The sequence below is a fragment of the Letharia columbiana genome (genome assembly GCF_014066305.1).
Source record: "Letharia columbiana isolate WasteWater2 chromosome Unknown Sc0000010_s0, whole genome shotgun sequence".
Taxonomy (NCBI): Eukaryota; Fungi; Ascomycota; class Lecanoromycetes; order Lecanorales; family Parmeliaceae; genus Letharia; species Letharia columbiana.
In genome coordinates this window covers 1,193,970-1,216,920 of record NW_023501047.1, presented here as the reverse complement: position 1 = coordinate 1,216,920, position 22,951 = coordinate 1,193,970, and the positions used below count along the sequence as shown (strand labels likewise).

General features: G+C 50.3%; 12 protein-coding genes across 12 annotated transcripts; 6 read left to right on the top strand and 6 right to left on the bottom strand.

Moving 5' to 3' along the window:
• Positions 1–563: 563 nt before the first annotated feature.
• Positions 564–1,789, top strand: HO173_004218 (uncharacterized protein; the record flags this gene model as incomplete). Its single annotated transcript, XM_037306142.1, has 3 exons — positions 564–747; positions 809–1,080; positions 1,151–1,789. 3 exons carry the CDS (start codon positions 564–566, stop codon positions 1,787–1,789), a joined length of 1,095 nt encoding a protein of 364 aa, XP_037167335.1.
• A 178-nt stretch (positions 1,790–1,967) lies between these two features.
• HO173_004217 (uncharacterized protein) lies at positions 1,968–3,489 on the bottom strand (the record flags this gene model as incomplete). Its single annotated transcript, XM_037306141.1, has 5 exons — positions 1,968–2,102; positions 2,217–2,665; positions 2,748–3,287; positions 3,352–3,372; positions 3,453–3,489. 5 exons carry the CDS (start codon positions 3,487–3,489, stop codon positions 1,968–1,970), a joined length of 1,182 nt encoding a protein of 393 aa, XP_037167334.1.
• A 526-nt stretch (positions 3,490–4,015) lies between these two features.
• On the bottom strand, positions 4,016–6,321 carry HO173_004216 (uncharacterized protein; the record flags this gene model as incomplete). Its single annotated transcript, XM_037306140.1, has 6 exons — positions 4,016–4,060; positions 4,115–4,459; positions 4,512–4,707; positions 4,756–5,534; positions 5,590–6,045; positions 6,154–6,321. The coding sequence occupies 6 exons, from the start codon at positions 6,319–6,321 to the stop codon at positions 4,016–4,018; spliced, it is 1,989 nt and encodes a 662-aa protein (XP_037167333.1).
• A 695-nt stretch (positions 6,322–7,016) lies between these two features.
• On the top strand, positions 7,017–7,362 carry HO173_004215 (uncharacterized protein; the record flags this gene model as incomplete). Its single annotated transcript, XM_037306139.1, has 2 exons — positions 7,017–7,189; positions 7,245–7,362. The coding sequence occupies 2 exons, from the start codon at positions 7,017–7,019 to the stop codon at positions 7,360–7,362; spliced, it is 291 nt and encodes a 96-aa protein (XP_037167332.1).
• Positions 7,363–8,081: 719 nt separating this feature from the next.
• On the top strand, positions 8,082–11,134 carry HO173_004214 (uncharacterized protein; the record flags this gene model as incomplete). Its single annotated transcript, XM_037306138.1, has 7 exons — positions 8,082–8,135; positions 8,194–8,272; positions 8,327–8,401; positions 8,456–8,577; positions 8,632–10,521; positions 10,730–10,840; positions 10,937–11,134. 7 exons carry the CDS (start codon positions 8,082–8,084, stop codon positions 11,132–11,134), a joined length of 2,529 nt encoding a protein of 842 aa, XP_037167331.1.
• Positions 11,135–12,937: 1,803 nt separating this feature from the next.
• On the top strand, positions 12,938–13,616 carry HO173_004213 (uncharacterized protein; the record flags this gene model as incomplete). The annotated part of the gene is made up of 5 exons (XM_037306137.1): positions 12,938–13,038; positions 13,092–13,158; positions 13,223–13,403; positions 13,459–13,531; positions 13,586–13,616. The coding sequence occupies 5 exons, from the start codon at positions 12,938–12,940 to the stop codon at positions 13,614–13,616; spliced, it is 453 nt and encodes a 150-aa protein (XP_037167330.1).
• Positions 13,617–15,120: 1,504 nt separating this feature from the next.
• On the top strand, positions 15,121–15,303 carry HO173_004212 (uncharacterized protein; the record flags this gene model as incomplete). The annotated part of the gene is made up of 1 exon (XM_037306136.1): positions 15,121–15,303. One exon carries the CDS (start codon positions 15,121–15,123, stop codon positions 15,301–15,303), a length of 183 nt encoding a protein of 60 aa, XP_037167329.1.
• A 1,844-nt stretch (positions 15,304–17,147) lies between these two features.
• On the bottom strand, positions 17,148–17,330 carry HO173_004211 (uncharacterized protein; the record flags this gene model as incomplete). The annotated part of the gene is made up of 1 exon (XM_037306135.1): positions 17,148–17,330. The coding sequence occupies one exon, from the start codon at positions 17,328–17,330 to the stop codon at positions 17,148–17,150; it is 183 nt and encodes a 60-aa protein (XP_037167328.1).
• Positions 17,331–18,634: 1,304 nt separating this feature from the next.
• HO173_004210 (uncharacterized protein) lies at positions 18,635–18,886 on the bottom strand (the record flags this gene model as incomplete). Its single annotated transcript, XM_037306134.1, has 1 exon — positions 18,635–18,886. The coding sequence occupies one exon, from the start codon at positions 18,884–18,886 to the stop codon at positions 18,635–18,637; it is 252 nt and encodes an 83-aa protein (XP_037167327.1).
• Positions 18,887–19,216: 330 nt separating this feature from the next.
• HO173_004209 (uncharacterized protein) lies at positions 19,217–19,718 on the bottom strand (the record flags this gene model as incomplete). The annotated part of the gene is made up of 2 exons (XM_037306133.1): positions 19,217–19,466; positions 19,678–19,718. The coding sequence occupies 2 exons, from the start codon at positions 19,716–19,718 to the stop codon at positions 19,217–19,219; spliced, it is 291 nt and encodes a 96-aa protein (XP_037167326.1).
• Positions 19,719–20,346: 628 nt separating this feature from the next.
• Positions 20,347–20,842, bottom strand: HO173_004208 (uncharacterized protein; the record flags this gene model as incomplete). Its single annotated transcript, XM_037306132.1, has 3 exons — positions 20,347–20,409; positions 20,472–20,678; positions 20,753–20,842. 3 exons carry the CDS (start codon positions 20,840–20,842, stop codon positions 20,347–20,349), a joined length of 360 nt encoding a protein of 119 aa, XP_037167325.1.
• Positions 20,843–21,395: 553 nt separating this feature from the next.
• Positions 21,396–22,795, top strand: HO173_004207 (uncharacterized protein; the record flags this gene model as incomplete). Its single annotated transcript, XM_037306131.1, has 2 exons — positions 21,396–21,719; positions 21,773–22,795. The coding sequence occupies 2 exons, from the start codon at positions 21,396–21,398 to the stop codon at positions 22,793–22,795; spliced, it is 1,347 nt and encodes a 448-aa protein (XP_037167324.1).
• Positions 22,796–22,951: the final 156 nt, after the last annotated feature.

The following is a 22,951-nucleotide window of genomic DNA, read 5'->3' as shown; positions in this document are numbered from 1 at the left end:
GAGGTCGCCCAGATACATATAGATTACGAGGAATTACTATATCGCCGTAGATCTTAATATTACGCTCTTATTGGTACCCCGTTACGCGACTCGAATGGGCGTCTTTAGCTACTATATTAGGTCGCTAATAAGACTTAAGGAGTAGTCTAAAACTCGCTGGCGAATGTGTATTTCTTTGGGTGGCCCGCATCGCGTATTAGTGGAGGGAGGGAGGGAGGGAGGGTAGCTATAGACATCTAGGTTAGTTAAAAATATTAAAAAAAAGAGTGTATACTTACTAGTCTATGTCTTAAAATTATCCGATTAGGAAGTAAGACGAATTAAGAGGTAGAGACTAATGTAATTGTTGAGAAGTACTCCGTACGATCTCTACAAATTTTGGTGGGGAAAAAAATAGAGATGGCGCGTAATTAATTTTGCTAAGTAATCTCGTTGGTTTTGCAACTCATAATTCGGTCCTAAACAAGACTAGCGTGATATCTCAACCTAGCGTGCTCCGAGAGCTTGAAGCTCATTTCTTCAACAAACACCACCTACACCTCACACCACCTCTCGCCTCCGTGATGCCTGCCACCACAGCCGAAACGCTCTCTCTCGTCTCACGAACCGTATCCGTCGCCCCCCTCGTCCTCCTCTCAGCCGCAGATCATTTCGGCCGCTCAGGCAAAGGTCTACGAAAGCGAGTGGTAGGCGTGCTACTGGGGCAGAACGATGGCAAGAACGTGAGAGTATCAAACAGCTTTGCCGGTGATTCTCCCTTACGCCTCTGTCGTACCTACAAGGCATGTGCTGATGTGAGGAAACGCAGTACCCTTTGAAGAAGACGAAAAAGATCCCTCGGTATGGTTCCTGGACCACAACTACGTGGAGGGCATGAACGACATGTTCAAGAAAGTCAACGCGCGGGAAAAGCTGATAGGATGGTACCATTCTGGCCCAAAACTACGAGCGTCGGATCTCGAGATCAACGAGCTGTTTAAACGCTACACGCCCAATCCACTGCTCGTCATCATAGATGTGCAACCGAAGGAAGTCGGTGTGCCCACAGACGCCTACTTCGCCGTCGAGGAGATCAAAGACGTAAATCTCCTCTCTCCCACCTCTCCTCTTGGGTTTGAAAGCCGCCGCTGACAGGAAGGGGTGCTAACAGGACGGCACGACAACGAGCAAGACCTTCATGCATACCCCGTCAATAATCGAAGCCGAAGAAGCCGAAGAAATCGGCGTCGAGCACCTCCTCCGCGACATCCGCGACGTGGCCGTCGGCACCCTCTCCACCCGCATAACGTCGCAACTGCAATCCCTGCAAGGCCTGCACCTCCGGCTCCGCGACATCGGCCAGTACCTGCAGAAGGTGATCGACAAGGAACTGCCCGTCAACCACGCCATACTGGGGAATCTCCAAGACGTCTTCAACCTGCTCCCGAACCTGTCGAATCCGACCGCCACGCCCTCGGAGACGATAAGTGGAGGCCAGGAAGGAGGGGCGGGGAAAGAGGGCGATACGGAACTGGCGCGCGCCATGTCTGTGAAGACGAATGATCAGCTGATGGCGATATACCTGTCCAGCCTGATACGAGCGATCACGGCGTTCCACGACCTGATAGAGAATAAGATCCAGAACCGGCAGCAGCAGGAAGAGAAGGATGCGAAGAAAGAAGAGGAGGGGAAGGACAAGGACAAGGATGGGAAGAAAGCGGGCGATGAGGTTAACGGGGTCAATGGGGTTGATGGGGAGTTGAAGGAGCAGGAGAAGGATGGGAAGGGGAAGGGTGATAAGAAGCGGTAGTTCGGGTCCGAGTGGCTAGGGATTCATGATCATTTAAAAAATAGCGCGGCATAGAGGAAAGACCACGCTCTTCGCGGTGGGAGGCTTTTGATGTACAATATGATTCATCCGGAAATCTATGTACAAGCGAGCAGTCGTCGCTCGAGCTTTTCGTGTCCACATCCTGCGCTCTTCCCACTCACAAGGAGACTGGATACTCCGTCGTCTCGATCTTCTCCGGGTACGTGACCCCTCCCTGTTTCCTGACCTGATCCATCGTCTCCATGATCACAATACTCTCCTCCCATCCCATTCCCGCACTTTCCAACTTCCCCTACGAAAAAGAAAAGTCGATGTCAGCGTCTCTCGCCGTGCACAGATGCCCTGCCCGCAAAACATGTCTCCCGACCAAACCGTGGCACGAAAAGGGGGGAAAAGTTTCACTCACATCCCTAATACATCTACCACACTCATCCGCCTCCCAAAACATGCCCTGTCCCGGAATCTCGCACTCCACCTCCCTCACCTTCTCATTACTCCCCTTCTTGACAACCTGCGGATCCAGATCATCCTCCGCGGGAATGAACCTATAGTGCGTGGGTCTGAACGCCGGCCCATCGACCTGAATCTCTCCCTTCGTCCCTTGGATCCGAATAGCAGGTTTGGCCGTATTGAATCCATCAGGCAATGTCGCGACGCGGAAGTTTGTAAGGGCGATGCCGTGAGCGGTATGTTTGCCGCCGGGGGCAGAGGGGAAGGTAAGCAGGATGGAGGTTTTTTCGTCGGCGCCGGTGCTGTACTTTTCGACGGCTGCGAGGACGGAGGGGGCTTTGCGGTCGGAGGCGGGGACGGTGTGGTAGAGGGTTTGGAAGCACCACGTTAGCGGGTAGACGCCCACTAGTCAGCCCATGGTGTTAGTTTACCCAAGACCATCCTTGGTGGTGGGGGCAGGAACCGATGGCTAGAGGTAGCGACTTACGATCAAGCATAGCACCACCCGCCAAATCTGGGTTCACCATCCTATGCTTCGCGCCATCCGCGCCCCACGTATTCTCCACGTCCTGACCGAAGCTCAAATCCGCAATGACCCTATGCACAGCCCCCAACTCTCCATCCTCAATCATTTTCCTGATCTGAATGCTTAGTGGGAAAAACCTCGTCCAAACCGCTTCCATCAAGAACAGCTTCTTCTTCTTAGCCGTCTCAACCAATTTCTTCGCCTGCGCCGCATTGACAGTGAACGCCTTCTCGCACAGTACGTGTTTGCCTGCTAGGAGGCACAGCATGGTGTTCTGGTAATGATGTGAATGCGGGGTGGCGACGTAGATTATGTCGACGTTTGGATCCTTGACGAGTTCTTGGTAGGAGCCGTAAGCAGAGGCGGAGGCGGGGCATTTGCAGGATTCGAGGAACTGTTTGGCGCGGGAAGAGGACGATGAGGAGGCGGCGGCAGTGACGGTGTGTTTTATATCGGAGACGGAGCGGGTGGAGGGGTCAATCATTAGATCTTTGGCGAAATCTAAGACCGTGAGTGTTGGTTAGACGTGGGCCATTGAGGGGGGATGAAGGTGAAATGAGCTCACTCTCGGCGATGCCTCCGGTTGCTGCGTCTCAAGTCAGCTCTGGTGTCGAAGGTTACGCAGCAGGACCATTGCATGGTGAAGCTGTAGGGAGTGGAACATACCTAGGATTCCCCAACGGATAGTGTGAGGCGACGACATGATGATTGACCGTGCTGGCGAATTTGGTAGGTTTTATGAGTATATATGAAGGACAATTGTTGAGATGAAGTTCGTACAGAGGCCTCAAGGTTTAATGAACGACATTGTCACTTCGTGGGGAAAGCCCATGCGGGGTCGTACGTCACTGGCTGCAGGCATATTAGGCTAAATGCGAGAAACACGCGACATTGATCTTCGGCACTCGGGTGTACGAGTATCGAATATCCTGCAGGTCCGTGGTGTATAGGAATTTGAGGCACAGAAAAGTCGCGCGGGAGAGTGGATTTGTTCAGATCAAATGTTCATTGTGTTCTGCAGCATGGGATTCGGCAAGCACCGATCTAAAGCCCAACAACCTAATGGGAGAAGAGCGTGTAATGATGCCGAAGATAGAATGGAAGATACTTCAAAAACCTCTATGCATGCAAGAGGCATGGTTGAAAGAGGTGCGCAGAAAAGATCGCTCGAGTATGCCGAAGAAGAGGAGACGTGAGAACACAAAATGCACAAATACCGCTTACGAACATCATGCCTTGACCGCTTTTGCATTGCCTGCGTTATAATCACCGACCTAGAGACTGGTCAATTCTTGATCTTCTAAAGTCAACCATGTTTCAGTACTAACCGCCTTCCTCTTCCCCAATACACTATCCGGCGTGCTCGTTCTCACAGGTGTAGTGCCGCCTTCTTTCTTCACCTCAGAATGGCAGCTGGCATGATAAATTCTAGTCCCAATTTTCATCGCATCCATCCATACAAAGTCCTGGACTTCGTCATTCCATACCATATCGAACTTCTCTTGGCAAATAGGACATGGCTGATTGGCAAGAGCTGGGTCGGATGGTACAGGGATGTGCTTGTTTTTAGGATCGGCTGCAGCGAGAGATGCAGCAAGTGCAGCTCTTGCGGCATCGGAGGAGGCATCTGTAAGTGGAGCATCCTCAGGATTGTCACGAGATTTAATCCATTCCTAGACTTTTTTAGTGGGAGAGTATGGAGAAATAGACAGTGGAATGACTTACCAACTCATCAACGTACCAGCTTCGATTCTGGCCCCGCTTGGCAGAGTCGGCTAGGCGTTGGTTCGTTCGAAAATGCCAATCCAAATGACGGGCCTTCTTCTCTTTACCCTCTGCTGTAGCGAGGAATCGTCTACCGCATGTTGAGCATTGATTCGGTCGAGCTTCGTATAACGTTGAGACGTGGTGGATCCGGGGTCTTACAAATGTTAGTAGAAATGGGTGGACGGAAGATGATCAAACCTACCGCTTCAACGATGTCGATATAACCTCAACATCGTTGATCAATGCCGGACGTGGGAAGCCTCCAGGTATAATTGGTGGGGTTTGCGTGACAGATGGCGGAGGTGCATATCCATGGGAGCCATTGACTGGTGTGCTTGAGGTACCAGAGAAGATACCTTTGGCTTTGAGAGATGCCAGCATATCACCTAGATTGGCCGACGAAGACGGTGTGGACGAGTTGTGTGGAGCTGGTTGCGCTTGGGAGAACGGTGCCTGGGAGATTGGCGGAGTCGCTGGCGCTTGCTGAGCCTTCGCAATGATATCGGCCAAGTTCTTCGACGATAGCAAGGACTGAATGTCCGGATTTTGCGGTGCCGGTACCTGTGCGGGTCGTTGCTGCGGGGAAATTTGTTGTGGAGGTACGTAGGGAGTCGACACCGAAGCACGCGGAGGCGCCGAAGCCGCTGGTCCAGAGGCTCCATAGACCTCAGCGAAGAGCCGGGCGACCTCGTTCCGAGCGGCTTGAAATTCTTGGGGTGTAAGGGTCTGCGACTTCAAAGCACCCTGCAGAGCTAGCAAAGCCTGCAGACGTATTCGCAGCGAGTCATCGTTGACGTTGCTCGAGAATTCAGATCGTGCGGCACTGATGAGTTTTTCGACGTCTTGATGTATGGGATCTGAGTGGTTTGGAGGATGTTGGTACTGGGGGTACGCTGGTGGCTGTGGGTAAGGTTGCTGATAATTGGTCGTAGTTGGCTGTGGGGCAGGGTAAATGGCAGTCTGAGGATACTGCGAACGTGCCTTCCCGAGTCAGTAGGTACGCGTGCAGAGTAAAGCGAGTAAAGATCTAATTTACCTGATAGTTACCGTTAGGTATATTCTGCTGACCGTACATTTGCTGTGGCGGAGGGTAGTAAGGACTGCGGGCTTGAGGTGGTGTAGGGGTATTGCGCCACTGTGGATTCGGTGTTGCCATTGGTCGACCGCGAGCCATCATCTCCTGTTGGGCCCTAGACTGTTGCTGTTGTTGCGCCTGGACGGCGGCAGTGCGAGCTTTAATCAATGCATTCTCAATAGGTCGGATAGTTTCAGCTGGAAATACAGGCCTTGGATCCAGTGATCCAGGCACTGGCTCTTTCCATGTCTTGAGCATCTCATCAAGCTTGCGGCGTACCTGATTGTTGACCAAGCTGTAGGCATTCATGAAGATCGTGTACAGATTACGACCAAGGAATAGCGTGTAGGGCGTTCCAACATTTTTAACCACAGAATCTAGGACGTAAAGTGCTGGTAGCTTGCGGTCTGGAGGAGTCTACAGAGACGTTAGGTTCTTCTTACTAACATCTTCGCATGGTCATCGATAAGATATTCCCGACTCCTTGCCATCACAATACTCTTCGGAAGAGGTATAAATACTTACACTCTTGATGTGATTCTCCAAAACCCTTGATATTGCCATAGCATGCTCTGTGTTCTCTTTTGCAATAACAGTTAGATTGCTGATCTCATATCTCGAGTTGATAGTCAGATCTTCGAGGGAGTTTTTGTAGTCTTCAGCGACTTCATCGGAAGGAAGTCCAACAGACATGATGGGCTTTGACGTTTGCAAAGGTACAGGAGCTGGTATGGTTAGAGGAAGACGCAGAAAGGAAACGGATGTCTGCTGGCTGGATAAGAGTGGTTTTTTAGGGAATGGTCGTTGCACGAAGCGCTATTGATGATTGCTTTTCCCTTGCGACAATAGGCAGACCACAACCTCAATACGATGCTCTTGAAAAGACAGAGGCACTGATGTTTTTGAAGTCACTGCTAGCTATGTTCAATACCAAGCATGAATGCCTGGTATCCGCAAACACAAATTGCGTTCCACCGCCAGTATTTTTCCTCAGTCTCCAACACCCGCCTGTCCTTCCCCCTTCTCCAAGATTGAAGCCTTAAGCAAGAACGAACCTTTGAAGATATGGGTTATATGGTGTGATGGTAAGCTGGTAGTGAGCGACCTATCTGGGAGGTGTTGTATTGGATGATTCAAGTAGAAAGGATCGTGGTGATGGTGGTGGTAAATAAGTGACAGAAGTCTGACAAGCCAAGTGAGGTGTCCATTCAAGAACGAAAATAGCCGCTTAGTCACAAATCGAGTAAGGCTTAGCGCAAAATGTTCTTGGCACCCCTCATGATCAGGCAGGCGACATTTGTCTTTGTTCTTGCTTCACTACATCATCTATCACTCTCAAATCTAATTCTCAGTCCTGTCCTTTTGACTCCGGGGTCCAGCTTTCAATTATGAAGGTTCAAGTTCTTCTTGCGCTCTTGGCCCTGGGCGTTAACGGACTGGCACCACAGCAGCAGTACCTAATCACATATCCAAAAGATGCTCCACAGTCCGACATCGACGACTACAAGCATACCATAATGGCTGCTGGGGGTCAAATCCTACACGAATACGAGCTCATCAAGTAAGAACACCTGCCTTGAGAGATAAAGGAACATGCATGCTGACTGCGTCTGCAGAGGTTTCGTTGTCAAGGCTTCTGCACCAGCTCTCGATACCATTCATACGTTGTCCCAGAAGTATGCCCCGACTATTGAAGAAGACAAGACTGTGACGATACAAGACCAAGGCTTATGAGGCTGTCTGAGGGTTTGGCTTCTATGGAGCGGATAGACAGGATGTCCGGTGTCCCATCGTTAGTCCTGGAGCTACTCGTATAGAGGATGTTTTAGGACGCGGATAACATCTTACGGCATGTCATAAGCATCTATGTATCAATACAGTCAGACTGGAATACGGGAGCTGTCCGAGCATTTCTCACAGAGCGAAAAGGGTGCGCTTGGTCCCAGAATAGTCACTGAAGGCTTGGGGGGTTTTGACAGCTAGAAACCATCAGCACGCTTCGTAAAAAACAGAGATTTGATACCCTATACAGAGTCCTTTTTAAGCCAACCTTGGTCCTTTTGGTGCTGTCGATAGTGGCTGGCGAGTCTCGTAGTATAGTACTGCATTCTGGCAGAATTTAAGGAGAACTTGAATCACCGTCTTACGCTCCTTTCACAGTAGAACAACAGTATCTTCAAAGCCAAACAATGTGTTGTATTCAAGAACAATCGGCCCTAAAAGCTCATGAAGAAAGTGGCTTTGTGAAGTACTAGTATCTGGCACGCTAACGGAGCTTTCAAAGCCCGACAGACAAGGGTGCCTTTGGTGCTTTGTTGAACATCGCGTCTCCCCAGGCCACTCCGCAATCCTCGTTCATGCCCTATGCTCACAGCGCCCCGCCAAAATGCTCCATAGCTTTCCTTTCTACTTTTCTCATACCTACCTGAAAACGAGACCACACAGACTACGCCATGGCAACGAATGGAACTCTTCCCCACGGAACCGAGGCGGCGCTGGTCGTCTGGGTAAGTCGCGCTTTCCCCAACCTGCCAAGGCAGCCTCAATGTTGACATACATGTCTAGGTCAACTCTTTCCCCCTCACCAATCATGTGAATTCGCTAAGCGAGATGAATGATGGACAGGCTCTTTGGGAGATGCTCCGTAAGTACTACCCCATGCAGTAAACGAAATGCATGCTGATCAAGGCTGTTTTAGGCGAAATACATGCGGAGGCATTTACAGGAGAATTGCCAAGTAAGAAACAATCCGCCTATGCACGGCAGCAGAATTGTAAGTCACTCTGAATGTGAAGCCACTCGAAGCGTGAAGGCTGAGATGAAGCAGTGCAGCACGTATACGGGAAGATAGCGTCACACCTAGACGAACATGACGCAACTTTCACTATCTTTACCGACGATGAGTTGAGGGACATGGCTGTCGATGAGTCAAGCACTTCTATTGCCAAAGTGCGTTTACCACGGTCGTGGACAACAGCCACAATGACTAACCTCTGGGTACAGTTCCTGCAGCTAGTCCTCCAGGTGGTCATCACTCCTCCAAATGAAGCCATCTTCCAAAAACTCCGAATTTTGCCAGACCCCACTCCGCAAGTCATTCTGAGACTTTGGCAAGAGACGATGGACCAAGCTGAGGACGAAGAAGTGGACGAAAATAGCGACATGGGTTCCGGCCGAAGAAGTTCGAACAGCGGCTCTAATCTCTCATCAGCTCGAGTTATTGATCGGGAATTGCGGCTCGAGCAACATCTCGCCGAGCTCAAATCACAGCTGGATCGCTGCGAAGCTGAGGTCAAGGACTTGAAGGAAGCAAAGGAACAAACAGATGATGCATACAATCGGCTTTCAGAGAGTTACGACGCTGTCCGGAAGGAAAATACCGAGATCGATAAGCAGCTGAAGAAGTTCACCGCAACGCACAACGAGAGGGAGCAGCGGTCAGTGAAGGAATTGGAGACCAAGATCTCACAACAAGAAGAAGTCATTGGTCGCCAAGAAACCCAGATCAATGAATATCGATCAAAAGAGGCAGAAATGCAACGAAGAATAAAGAAGCTTGATGCGGCCGACGACAGACTACAAAATCTTCGAGATGACTTCGACGTGCAAAAAGTGGAATTGGAGCATCAGACAAGGAAAGCAAATGCAGGTGAAAAGTACAAACAGAAGGTCCAAGCCAGTCAAAATCTTGAGAAAGAGCGCGACTCTCTGCGCAAAGAGCTCAATGAAGCTCGTTCTAGGCTTGAAGAGGCTGGGGATCTCCGCAGGGGCAACGTGAAGCTTCAACAAGAGAATCGCGAGATCAGCCAGACGCTCTCTCGGAGTGAGAGGGACAATACTGAACTAAGGGAGACAAAACAGGCATATCTTGGCGAAATAAATAGGCTCCATCACGACTCGAAGTCGCTGCGGGACGCTCTGGCGCAGTCGCAAGACAGGATAACAGACTTGGAGGAGAGATTTGGAGGCCCGGAACGCCATTCGTCAGTGGATCATACGCTCGATTCCGAACTCGCCGAAGCCTTGAACCACGAACAGCAAATGCAAGTTGCCAGTACTGTTCTACTGTGGACACGAGTACTGATGAGTAGCAGGAAAATCCGGATTACCGAGCTCGAAAAGCTGGTCCGGCAGTTGAAGAGTGATGCGAGTGACAGAGATACTAAGCTCGCCATGCTTCAAGGGCAGCTTGACAGTGCCCGAGAAGACTCAGCCGACCAATACAAACAAGGTTTCGAAGTTCGCCAAGAGATGTCTGTCCTCCAGTCTTCTCTCACAGAAGTCAGGCAGGGCCATTCGATCGAGGGGTCTGTATCCGCCGTCCCACTTGTTGATCTTGTGGCTTACGATGTTAAAAGCACGGAGACATTCAAAAGGATGCGCGAACAAATCAAGGCTCAGCAGAAGCAGTGCGCCCATCTCGAAGAAAAGCTGTCAGCAGCACAAAAGGTCCTCGAGGCAGCAGAGAGTGATCGTATGTCGTCCTTCGAGAATCATTGCATGTTGACAGATCTGACCATCGAACTCTTTGAAGGAGAACTCGTGGACAAACCGAAACTTCAAGTTATCGAAGAGGTAAGGATGCAAAACTCGCTAGCAATGACGCAACTCCAGAGCGAGCATGATGCTTTACGAAATCGACACAATCGACTACATGAGATGTTCGTTGACCTAACGGAGGAGCGCAACGCCGCCTGGCACGACTCTCATGAAGCTGTCATGGCGAAGGCTGAAAGTGACATGAAGGCCGACGCCGACAGCCAAACCCTCCAAGAATCGACCGACCTCCTGCGGCAGGCTGGGACACTCGATTCCATTGACGAAAGTAAGGGCATCAAAATATACGCAAGCAAGATCGAGGAAAGCAGAGAACGGCTGGCAAAGGCCCAGAAGGTATGCAAAGAGGCCGCTCTCTCAGACGTCGCTTTCCAGCCTGTTTCTCATCCCCAGCAACCGTCATCACCGCACTCTCACTCCTCCTCATCGCGATTATCTTCGCTCACCTCCTCACGCCTTTCCTCAACCTCCTCGTCCCGCTTCTCCAGAGGACTCTCGATGTTGAATTTCCGCGGCGGCTGATGCTGACAAAACTTGGCAACAGCACATCGAAAAACAAGATGCCCTTGTCAAAGACCTTGAGGCCCGTCTCGAGCAGACCAACGCCTCAGCGCAAAACAACGTGGAAGACGCCAATAAACTACCAGCAACGAAGGTCAGTCATCGGGTATTCATCACGAGCTTCTCCATATTCAGTCCTCTTCTCGTCGGCGGAATATCACACTATACTGATCATAGTACCCCCTCTCAGAATGTTCCCACGTCCGCTGAACGCTCATATACGCAAAACCTCGAGCGTGAGATCAAGCTCATTGCGTCCGCGTATCACGATCTCGCAGGCCGGTTGCAGATGAACAACGTCATCTTGCAACGGAGAACAGAAGCTCCGAAGAGCTGGCTGGGTAGGCAGAGGAAGGCGATGGAGGGGGTTGGGGGTCTTGTAAGGTAGTCTCGTCCAGCGGGGAGTGGCGGGGCTTGGAGGTGGAGTACTGTTTTGCATAGCGGTGGAGTTCTGTCGCTCTCTATTGGGATATGAGAGATGTTTGGCGTTCTTGGCAGAGCGGCATTATACCCATTTAGATTCATGTTTTCATGTTTGGGGTCCTGGATATTTCATACTTCTTCTCCCATATATCGTGCATGCATGATTCTTGACCGTATCTCACTCAGTGCCTTCCCAAGCAGCTTCTTCCGCAATACGGCAGGCAGTTCACACGCTCATAATTCTATAAAACTAACAGTACCTGCCTGAATGAATGAATCATCCTTGCACAAACATCCATCCGAAAGCAAGCTCATTCCAATCCTTACACTCCTATCATGAAAGAACTCCCTAGCTAAGGTACTTTAACAGTCACTCCACCTAGCGCACGTCTTGAAACCTGGAGTATGCAGAACAATAAGCTCGTCCCGTGCCACTTGACCATCTGACCAATCTTCCCTTGCTATGCAATTCACTCACTCGGCCCCTTTTGCTAAAGATGATATACGGCAAAGCAAAGGCGGAGCCTGTCTCGTTCGTTTCGCGCTATGCATCAACCGTCTTTATCCGAATTGCTTCATCAATCAGATGGGATAATCCGAATGGCTGCTTCCCCCGGAAAAGTATCAATCGTCGTCACGGTATAGCTTTGGAAACGAAAGAAATAGGCATGTGCCCAGCGAGTTTTCAAATCGTTTTCCGTGATCAAATTCGAGCGTTGCTTGCTTGCTTGCTTGCTTGCCCTTCAAAGGCCGTATTTGATTTGGTGGAGTTCTGCGTTCGGGGCAGACTTTGGTTGACAACTGCCCTCAACACGACACCCATCCCCCTTCCAAGTCTCAGGGGCTACCGGGTGAGACGGTGGGACGTGCAAGGCTTGCAGACGTCTGGACTGTTCTGAACCCCAGCATCGCGACTAGTCTAACGCCTCACAGGCATTCATCAGGCTCCGACAGGTAAAGAAGCGGTGGAGAAGGCAAGGATCGTTTCTGCGAGGAGGATAATTAGGGAGGTGTTCAGAGAGAGAACGACCTCCATCGCATGGAACCAAGACACGTTCCTGATCCTTGGTGCGCAGCTTGTACTTTTGGGCTTGAGGCTGGAAGCCGGAGCTAAAAGATGACGACGCAGAGGAGAGCAGGCTGCGGAGGAGAAGCGAGACGGGCTTCAGTCGAGAAACGGAATACACAACTTGAGCGAGACGCTGGCTTGGGGTGATATTTCCGGATATTGCTGACGGGACCAATGTTCTAGACTTGTTGATGATGTGCTCGGAATCGCTCGGAGAAGTTCGCGCATGGTAAATCTTACCGTTTAGAAGGGAGAAGGGGTATGCATCATGCAATAGTCAGCGCCCTGTACATACGGCGATTTTATGGCGTGTCAACCACGTGCATTCTTCCAAAAAAAATGTGGTGCGCAAATTTCGCGTCCACTGCTATGGGTCAGGCTTTTTTTCGTTTTCTTTCCTAACGAGGCGTATGATCGCCATCTCATACGCTGTTATGATCGCTGCAGGCTCTTGGTCGGCCAACATCGGAGACGTGTCGATGGCTCTTTGAAGACCTCTGCATAAATCCCTCACCGCTTGCAGTAATCAAGGCTGTGACCATCGTGGATGACCACATGGAATCATTGTGCTGAGTCTGGCTAGTCAGACATATAAGGGCGAGGTTTACGCACCCAAACCTTCTTCCTCAACAATTCAACGGAGAACCCTATCTAGTTCAGAGATACCCACAAGTCAATTGGCAGGACAAATCTTCCACAATGTTGCTCAGTTACACCTTCGTCGGCTTGTACCTGGCGGCTCAGAGCTTTGCTGTACCTGCTGCGAGCGGCGAGGATGCATCTCTAGAGCGCCGTGTGACGTGAGTTGAGTCAAAATATTCCATCTCAGCATTCTGACACATTGTTTGTACAGTCACTGTGGCGATGCCACATACTATACCCAGGGAGGAAACGCGGGATCCTGTGGCCAAACCAATCCGGTGTGTCTGCCATCCTCATACTACTCGCAAAAGGATCTTGCTGATGTGCGCTTCCTGTTCTTAGGATAGTGCCTATATCATCGCTTTGTCCAATTACTGGCAAGACGACGAGTCGCCAGGACCATACTGTGGCCGTAAAATCCAAATTACGAACCAGGGAGGCGGTGACGACAACAATGGACAGGGAAAAGTGGTCGTGGCTACGGTCCAAGATACTTGCCCCTCATGTGACGAAAATCATCTCGGTATTCGTATTCTCTCTCTAACAGTCAGGAATGTGCTTATATTTCCTACTGCTAGACTTGAGCGAGGGAGCTTTTCAGGCCTTGACAGGTGGCAGCCTTGATCCTCCAGGGGAATTCAATATCTGCTGGTAAGGCCTCGTGGCATGTTGATATTCGATTTTGCTGACTGACACTTCTACAAGGCACTTCTGTAACGCAGATGGCTCGTGTTAGGTAATTGCGATCCTCGAAGGCTGCTGCCGCCGCAAGTCAGTGTTGGTAGTGACGGAGTCAAACATGGCACTGCCTAGTCTATTTCCTTAGCACACTCGTTGGCCAGGCGAGGGACGCCTCCAAGGTCTGGTCTCCATCCATCAGATAGAAAGTCTAGTACTGCAGCATGAATTATCCTCGCACTTGCTCCACCGATGAGTGAGACAAAGCGGGAGACGCATAAAGACGAAGGAATGTCTGTCGTAACCAGAATTTGAGGGGCTTAGGAGGAGACAAGTCGCGCGCAACAAAAGCGATAATTCTGATAGCTTGAGAGACCTCTAGTAGGAGGTGATCTAAAGTAGAGACATGCTTCTCGTCTACCGGTGTGCGAAGTCAACTGCGGGGTATACAAGTATGACTGTCGAAGAGGGACACAAGCCTGGAAGATGCACCGGCAACTCACCTTGCAAAATGCGACCATTCTAGTATCTGATTTTCTTAGAAAGTGGAGCAATGCCTCCCACCAGACTCCGTAGTATCAGGGACTTCCTCGCGGCAAGCATCTAAAGTAGATGAGTCGTGGCAAAATGATGGCGAAGGTGAGTGAGGTGTAAAGTGATCGAATCGCATGATTTACGGTACGGCAGGCGGCCAGCACCGATATGCCGCTGCTCATCTTCCGGGCTTCATCGCGGGACGGACTCGGGCCGGCCTGGCGCCAGGCTATTTCTCCGCTACACCTTGCTTCTCATGCTCTCATCTCTTCAACTGTTCGACATCCCCACTTCTGAAGCTCCCGGGTGAAATCAGAGAGAAGATCTTCTCCCTCACTGTCGGGCATAAATTGATACATCTTCGGTACTATGAACAACGGAAAGAGTGGTACCTCCCTGCAAGTGGAAGATTCCGTCACACCGTCTGCACGGCCACCACCTCTGAGAATGAAGCCTACGAGGGATTCATGATCGCCCAGACTCGCATCCCTTCCAATGACTCTGCCGAACTCCCTAGCGTTACACTTGGAGCGCGTCACTTCCACTGCCAGTCCCGGGTCATGGAGGACGAACGATATTTTGACGAAGAGCAGATATGCTTGTACAAACTCAAGACTACGGGAGAGCGACATAAACGGATGCTCAATCTATCGATCCTCGGGGCATGTCGACAGACGTATGAAGAAGGAAACATACTACTTTGGACCACCAACACCTTTTCGTTCAATCATGTCACGCCGATGACAAGATTTATTGAGGGCCTTCATTCGACGCGGAGGAACGAACTTCGATAATTCATGCCACATTTGACCAGTATAACAAGGATCTCTTGAGCCCTTCTCCTACCGTGGCCGATTCCCAGCTAAACGTCCTGGGACCTTTGTCCAGCATGCAAATACTGCCTTTACAGCACGTGACGGTTGTGATCGGTGATGACTTCAGAGATCCGTATTCCCCGCGACTCAGGTGGACAATGGATAAGAAACGAGAAGTAGCAAAGAATCTTCGAAGTAAGCTCCTTGACCCCAATGGACGCCAGGTCTTCGCAGCAGAATTGGAAGCGAAGGAGGTCCAACCAAAAAAGAAAAGAGCGAGACAAGCGGGAAAAGCAGCCCGTCGAGCTCGGCGCCAAGCGCATGGAACGGCGAGAAAAGCTGAGCATTGAGAAGAGCCGCAGCAGGAGCGCCACAAAGCGAGACAAGCTGAAATGATTCGCCGACACGCACCACCCGGCAGGCAAATATCATATTCGAGAAGCGGTGCTACTCATCCACACTTCTCCCCAGGTCTTCACAGCCTTGGTATTTCAAGTGTGATAACGTCTTCACAGATGGCAGGTATCATTTCCAGCCGGTAAACGGCTGACGGGGCAGATACTGTGTAAATCAATCAAAGATAGACACGCTGCAATATGCCATCGATAGCTCATGCCGTGAACTCCACCCAAAAAACGCAAGCACGCATGACAAGGTCTACAACGTGAAAATACAAACCTGAGCCAAAGTCGCCTGACCATATCAAGATTTATCCAACCCAAAAGAAGTGCACAAACATGACCTCAAAAGTACTCATCCCTCACTAAAAATCCTCAAACAATCCATCTAATTCCGGGCCGTCCCCATCTAAACCGCCCCCGCTCATGAAAAGAGGTATGGGACACTGTTCCGCCATTCCAACGCCTCTCAGCCCGAATGATGCATGCCTGGAACGGGGGGGCTTACAGTATCCTTCGTCTCTGACACAAAGCCCGAGCCCTCAAAATCCCCCAACCCAATCCGGTATCCCCACCATAGTCCTGCTCCAAAGTCTCACTGCTGAAAAACCTTAGCAACTGGATGGCGATACTCTTCAATGTGTACGCCGGTGTGTAACCTCCGATCGTGTTGACGATGGAGGCGCAGATGTAGGTTCCGAAAACGTTCGGATGGTGGGTGTCTGACTGTATGGTCACTGTAGACGCCCGGAGTGGATATTCTGGAAAGGTCAGCGTCAAGTGCAGCGAGTCTTGCCCCGCCGGTGACAGGATCAGGCAGGCTTGCGTTAAGCTATCTTCCGTGTTGTGGAACGTAATGTTTGGATAAGGGTCGCCGCAATGTCTCGCAAAAGGCGTTGACTGGAGCGGGAATGCCATGTTTGCCGCTCAAAGTTTTATAGCGAAGATCAACTCGGTGGGCAGTAGTTACAAGGAAAGCCTTGCAGTCATGAGTGCGGACGATTGATGGCTTAGTGAAAGGATCGATAGAGTTGTGTTTGAAAGAGTAGTGGTCAGACGATAGCCTAGTGAAGGGATCGAATGATAGAGGTTGGCAAGCTGCTGTAAGAGGATGGACAAAGAGACGACGAGGTCAGGAGGGAAGTATTGGAAACCGGTGTCCGAGAAATGATAAGATTTGGGTATCATGTTGTGCTCTTAAGTAGAAAAATACGCAATGAGTAACTAAAGTCAAGGCTTCAGGCAGGCACGGAAAAGGAGCAGAAAAGCCTTTTATGACTCAAAGTAAAGCCAAGTCGAATAGTTGGGGTCCTTCGAGCGACCATTTCTCTCTTTGGAGCATGCTTCTTCCCAATGAGCTGGATTACCTTTAAAAATGGCTTCAACACGAGTAGATACTCCAGTCTCTTTTCATAGGTAAGTCAGGATTCAATTGCCGTAGCTACAGTGCGTAGAGAATTGAAGCTACATGCCTTGCCAAGCTACTTGAGGTTTCGGGCACATACTGTGTAAGAGCAAGATCCGCGGGGCCCAAATAACTGTTCCCATAACAAAGCATCTAGAGGGTATGACGTGTAAGAGTATCTGGCAATCTTCAATTCTGGAGTGTGGTCTGTAGGTTTTATGTCTATAGTGTTGGCGATGGGTCGAAAACTGTCATGCCAAACGGAGACTCGTTTCGACGAAGGCGGTGCATAGCGCTTGCGTCCTAGAATAATTGATGCGAGGATTCATTACTGGAGGATTCGGAAGTTTCTGTTATCTTGCTGTTTGTTGCACAAATCGGCATCTGTCACTCCACATGTCTGTAGATCACCCGTATCTACCGTACTCCTCCCAACTTCATGTCAGCTTCTCTGACTTGATGGTCCGGAACTCCTGATTGAGCTTCCCGTTGCCGTCACTGACCGTGGCCCTAAATTGAGCGGAATTCTCCGATCTTCTTCGTTCGTAACCTTTCGCGCTTTCTAGAACGTCCTCAGGATCTCTGACGAAGGCGAACTTCCATATACCGGGCGAAGGCATGTGTCGAAAGTCTGTGATCCCGTCGCATATTTTCCCGAGGGACTGGTCAGGGACCTTAAGACTAGCCAGCTTGGTCTTCCCGAAACGCTCTTCGCCCGGTTGCTATTCAAACGTTAAGAAGAACTCGCATGCTTGTTCATGCGTTGGATGTGTTAACTCGGTTCGACGTAACGACCGGCAGTTCCTGCACGCGGCGCGAAGATGTATCTGCTTTGTAGGCTTTCCAAAGAGATGGAAACGGTCTCGTAGGATGAGCGTCTCGAAGGTGGACGGCAAACCCCTACGCAAGCGGCTTGGACCGTGACGACGATTCAAAGGATAGAAGGAGGACATCAGTGGCGAATCGTACGTTTCACCGCCAGCGAGATAGTGCCGAGGATCTTCATCGTTCACCCAAGGACGGGAGGGGATTTCGAGATTGATTTAGTCGTAGTCTGAAGACTCCCTCCACCAGACCTCGCGCTTCGTGGTGTTGTAAGCGTCCTGTTTTGAGGCTCTGGAGGCTTTTGAGCTTCGCCAGGACTTTGAAATCCAAGGCCAAGTCAGACCAACCACGCCAAACCCAGCTGCGAGACTCGTCAAAGTAAGAACATCCTTGCTGAATATACCAGTCATCAGCACGAAGTTCTAAGCGTTTCAAAGTATATATTTGAACAAGCTAGCTCAGCGTTTCCCGGTACAAAGCTTCATCAAAGACACAGCTGTTAGGATTCGGCAAGAGAGGAAGCAATCTTGGTATTGCAATCCCCAAAGAAAACTGTGATGCTGATGGCTAGTTGCGCAAGGCGTACGTAAGATCGCCTCTAACATCGACAAGGAGAAACTCGATGTATGAGGCCATGCGTTCAAGCTTGTTCTCCCTGGCAGCGTGCTTTGCCATGAAGTGGAACTACCCATCATGTTCTGTCAGACCGGGCCACCACGACAGCTCGGGGTTGCCTGCATATCCATCAATGTCAAAAGGAGAAATGTCCAAGTGAGACCATACCCTGGGGCACTAGTACTTGTAGAACACTCGACGAGTAGGTGACCAACTGATCTGGGTCGCACGATCCGATGCTTCGATGATGAGGAATATGATATCTTCCGGGGTCTTCGACCATATTGATGGATCCATGTGTACCGTTCCACCCATGGTAAATCCAGAGACCGGCGGTCCCAGGATGGGTCAGACAAAAAAATCTCAGCGAATCTCAAGGAGTCTTGCACAGCTAACGAAGTTGCAGGATGTTTATTAAAATGCAAAACCTGCTAGAGACGGGGAAGAGCTTGGATGTTGAAGATGAGGGGTTGGTAGACTGGTGTTACAGGAAGTGATAATCAGGTCGGGAAATCGATGCCGGAGTTCGGACAATGTCGGCATCTATAGGTGTCGGGATGACCAATTTGGTCGCTCTCACCTTTTGATGAGATAGCTGACAAAGTGTTATGAATATTCCCTTATAGTATTCATGAGAGCCTCGTATTACAGATTCTTTCAAAAACTTCGCGACTTTCACCTCTGGATCTGAAGGTTTCTCATGGATGTCGCGCTTTCTCCTCGCTTTCAACCACATGTTGAATCCAGATTGCGGGAAAATTGTTTCGTGCTGAGATCTCTCGTTCATTTTCCTTTCAACGTCTCTTGGACATAAGAAGGACGCTCTGGGTTTTAGGGTCCGCGAGAGCTCCCGAAGCCGCCGTCGTTCGTTACCGCAGAAGCCCACTGGAGGGATCTTGCAACCTATACAGTATGTTGCGAGGGCTGAAGGGAAGGCACTTGTTGCTTCTCGGCGTACTCTCAGCTTCCTTTACTGCCACCTCAGATAACAGTGAATGATATTCCTCGTTCTTGACTGCGTGATCCCAGCCCTGTCTCTCGTAGCTCTCAACGTTACTCCCCATTTTCACCACTGCACCGCTTCCGAGATGCTCCTCTTGATCCTCCCCCATCCTGTACTGGCTATTTCAGCATAGCCGACCTCTCCTCCAGGTCCATTTTGACTTCCAGTCTCTGGCTTCTGGTTGGGCATTTGGACTGTCGAACCGGCGATAGATGTAGTAGCCATGCCCAGCCGCTTCTCGTTTTCTTCCCTGCGAATACGCATGCCAGCAGCCGAAAAGCCTATGAATAGGGCGAAGAGAGGGTCGAGTGTCCTGAAACGATGTTCGTAAGCTCCGGTGAGTATTATCAGGGAAAGGAAACGCAGAGGAGAGAGAAATGTGAGGAAAAGCGCAAGAGGGTCAATAGATTTAGATAAGAAGTATAGAAGCGGCGTCTCAAGAGGGCACGATGGCTGTGAGAGATGCTAATGCTGGTAACTCATGGCCTTGGGAAGGAAGAGAACTATAATTTCAAAGAACGTACCTCGAGATGATGTAATTGTAACGGGGGAAGGTAGTAGCCATTGCTGGAGATGGACAGGTGAAGGGATGGCTTCGAAGAGGTTGAAGTGGTCAAGTTTCTGTCTCGAGTGGGGGACAATGGTCGTTGGAGAAGGTAAAAGTTGCAAAGTGCACATACGAGCAGGAATTCCAGGCGTAGCTCAACTGCTTAAATTCAACTACTCGAAAGCCATTATTTTCATTGTGATTTATAATTCCCGCAAGCTGGGTTGGAGCGTTCTATGGAAGCATCTACTTTTGCATATCGAAGGGAGAAGATGATTTATGGAGAATAGCAGCGTTGGAACAGTCACGCATGATCTGCAATGCAGCCTTCGTTTTGGGCTAATATCAGAGACGCATGGTTGGAAAAGTTATTGCAAGAGCAGTTGAGTCCTAGCCAACAAGTATGACAGCTGTCCGTCCAACTTTCAAGGACAGTCTTGACAGCAATATTGGTAGCACTTCGCCTGTTCCTTGTCCATCACTTTCCAGAGCAGTAGTGATCTTCTTTTAGCAGAAGTCCAATATCTATCCTCCTTTCATCAAGCACGCACAATTCGCATTGAATCACATGTCCATCCGACCGACTATCCCAAACGCCTGTGGCTCCTCATCCGCCGTTGCAAGCGCATCTTTGAAGGTCCATCGTCTAGGCGTCTGAACCGAACGTGTTCTCGCCAGAGTAGGTGATGTACAAGAAGCCATCCTCATCCTAGAAGCATGTTAGCCATCCGACTTGCCCTCAACACTTTCAGGACCATAGGCGGTACATACTTTGTGCTCCTCGTAGATGGAGCTCATGAGCGCAGCAGTGGGTGGCAGGACCTCATCGACGAAGATGAATATGGCTTTCTCAGGCGAGAGCTTGATGCGCTTGCGGATGACATAGACGAATTGACCAACGGTGAGGTCGGCGGGGACAAGGTATTTCTTCTTGTCGATGGTAGCGATGTCCGATTTCTCCACTTTCTCACAGATTACCTAGACGCAGACAGCTATGTCAGAATACTGTCTTGTCAAGAAGAGGAGCCTTGGAGAGATGTCTAATGACTTACAGGAATACGATCTGCATATTTCTGTCGGATACGCTCAGCTTCAGCCTTGCGCTTCTCGAAAGGGTGCTCGTCCTTAAACTTGGAACGCATATTGACGGTAGATATGGATTTGTGTGATGAGTGTAGTTGTATGAGTACGGAAGTTGATGAAGTTGTGAAAGGGATTTGTAGGTGTGTAGATTGGTGACGGAGGCTCGGAGTGCTGTGTCGACGATTAGGCCCCCGCGATGAGTAAGTCGTAAGGCGGTAACTAGCGTTATCCTTGGCCTGTGACAGTGACAGGGGGAAAGGGTCAACACTTATTTACTCTTTGTAAATCACATGCAAAGGTCACTCTTCTCTGTCAGTGACTGACAAGAGGATGTGTTAAAAGATAGTCTCAGAAGCTTCTGTCATTCAGGCAGTGTATCTTCCTTGTCTTCCTTGTCTTCCTTGTCAGCATTTCATGATCCTAGTCTTGGCAGGCAAGGCGGGGCGAAGTTCTCAGCCTTATGGTCAAATTAGGAATAGCTCTCCATCAAGACGAAGCGTCTACAAGCCAATGTACCAACCTCGATCTTGAACAGATAAACTCCGTGCCATCTGAAACGAAATCGTTCAGTCATTTCTCTCACAGCTTTTTGTTTGACAGAGCCTTTCCCCAATGGCTCCCACAAAGACTTGCATGCGATGGGCAGGCAATCCATTCTTGCAAGATGCATTTTTCTGCCGAAAGCCACTAAGGCGTTATTACTCTCGCCCAATTCGCCCATACTCTTCGAGCAATCAATCAGCGAAACCACGACCATATATCGATCCACCTAAGCGCAAACCGCTGGTGGGAACGAGATCCAAGGCAACACCAGCAAACCCATCCTCCATACCTAGCAATTCACCCAACGCGAACCCCAAATCGGGAGGAGTTGCTGCTCCCTACTGGCGTATATCGCTCGGCGTCGTCGTCTGCGGCTCCCTAATCTACTCCATGGTACCCTTGCTTCCTCCCAACTCATTTCGAAAGCTCACCTACATGCATGCCAGTTCTCCTCCCCCCTACAACTCGAACCCCCCTCCATCGCAGACCGAGACACCCTCGTGAAGCGCGAATCAGGCGTAACGCCCTCCTCGCCCATGCGTCTCCGCATGGAAGAGTTCATCAAAGCTCAGCAGAAGGAGATCGTCTCAACTCTCGAAACTCTGGACCCTTCGAAGAAGAAGTTCCGCACAGATACCTGGACGCGGCCGAATGGTGGTGGTGGAACCTCGTGCGTGCTTCAAGATGGTACCGTCTTTGAAAAAGCGGGCGTCAATACAAGCATAGTCTACGGCACCCTTCCTCGCCCAGCCATCGAGAAGATGCGCGTGAACCACAAAGCCTTAGACCCAGACGTCGAAAGTCTCGAATTCTTCGCAGCAGGTCTCAGCTGTGTCTTGCACCCTCAGAACCCCAATGCGCCAACCGTGCACTTCAACTACCGCTACTTCGAAACCATGGACGCGGAAGGCAACTGCAACGCCTGGTGGTTTGGTGGCGGCACGGATCTTACACCTTCATACCTGTTCGACGAAGACGCTATACACTTCCACCGCACGATCAAAGAGGCATGCGATAAGCACGATCGAGGCTACTATCCGCGCTTCAAGCAATGGTGCGATAAATACTTTTACATTCCCCACCGAGGCGAATCTCGCGGGATCGGAGGTATATTCTTTGACGACTTGGACGAAGAAGAAAAGGAGCAGGAACAACTCTTCTCATTCGTCAAGGATTGCTTGACCGCTTTCCTGCCCTCCTACCTTCCCCTCATCGAAAAGCGAAAAGACATGCCCTTTACAGAAAGAGAAAAGGAATGGCAGCAGCTGAGAAGGGGACGATACGTCGAGTTCAACCTCGTCCACGACAGAGGCACGAGTTTCGGCCTGAACACGCCTGGCGCGAGGGTTGAGAGTATCCTGATGAGTCTGCCGTTGACGGCGAGGTGGATGTACATGCATGACGCGGACAAAGGCAGCAGAGAGGAGAGGTTGGCGAAAGTGCTCAGGGAGCCGAGGGACTGGGTGTAGACGGAGCCTAAGGAAGGTATATAGATCTCGGCTTCATAGCTGCTCCAGAAATCTTAACTAGAGTAATGGAAGACCTTCTTTGCGATGTTTCTTTCGGCCATCATCTCAAACAATCCAAACCCCCACCGCCCAACCAATCCCTCCAATGCGAATCTA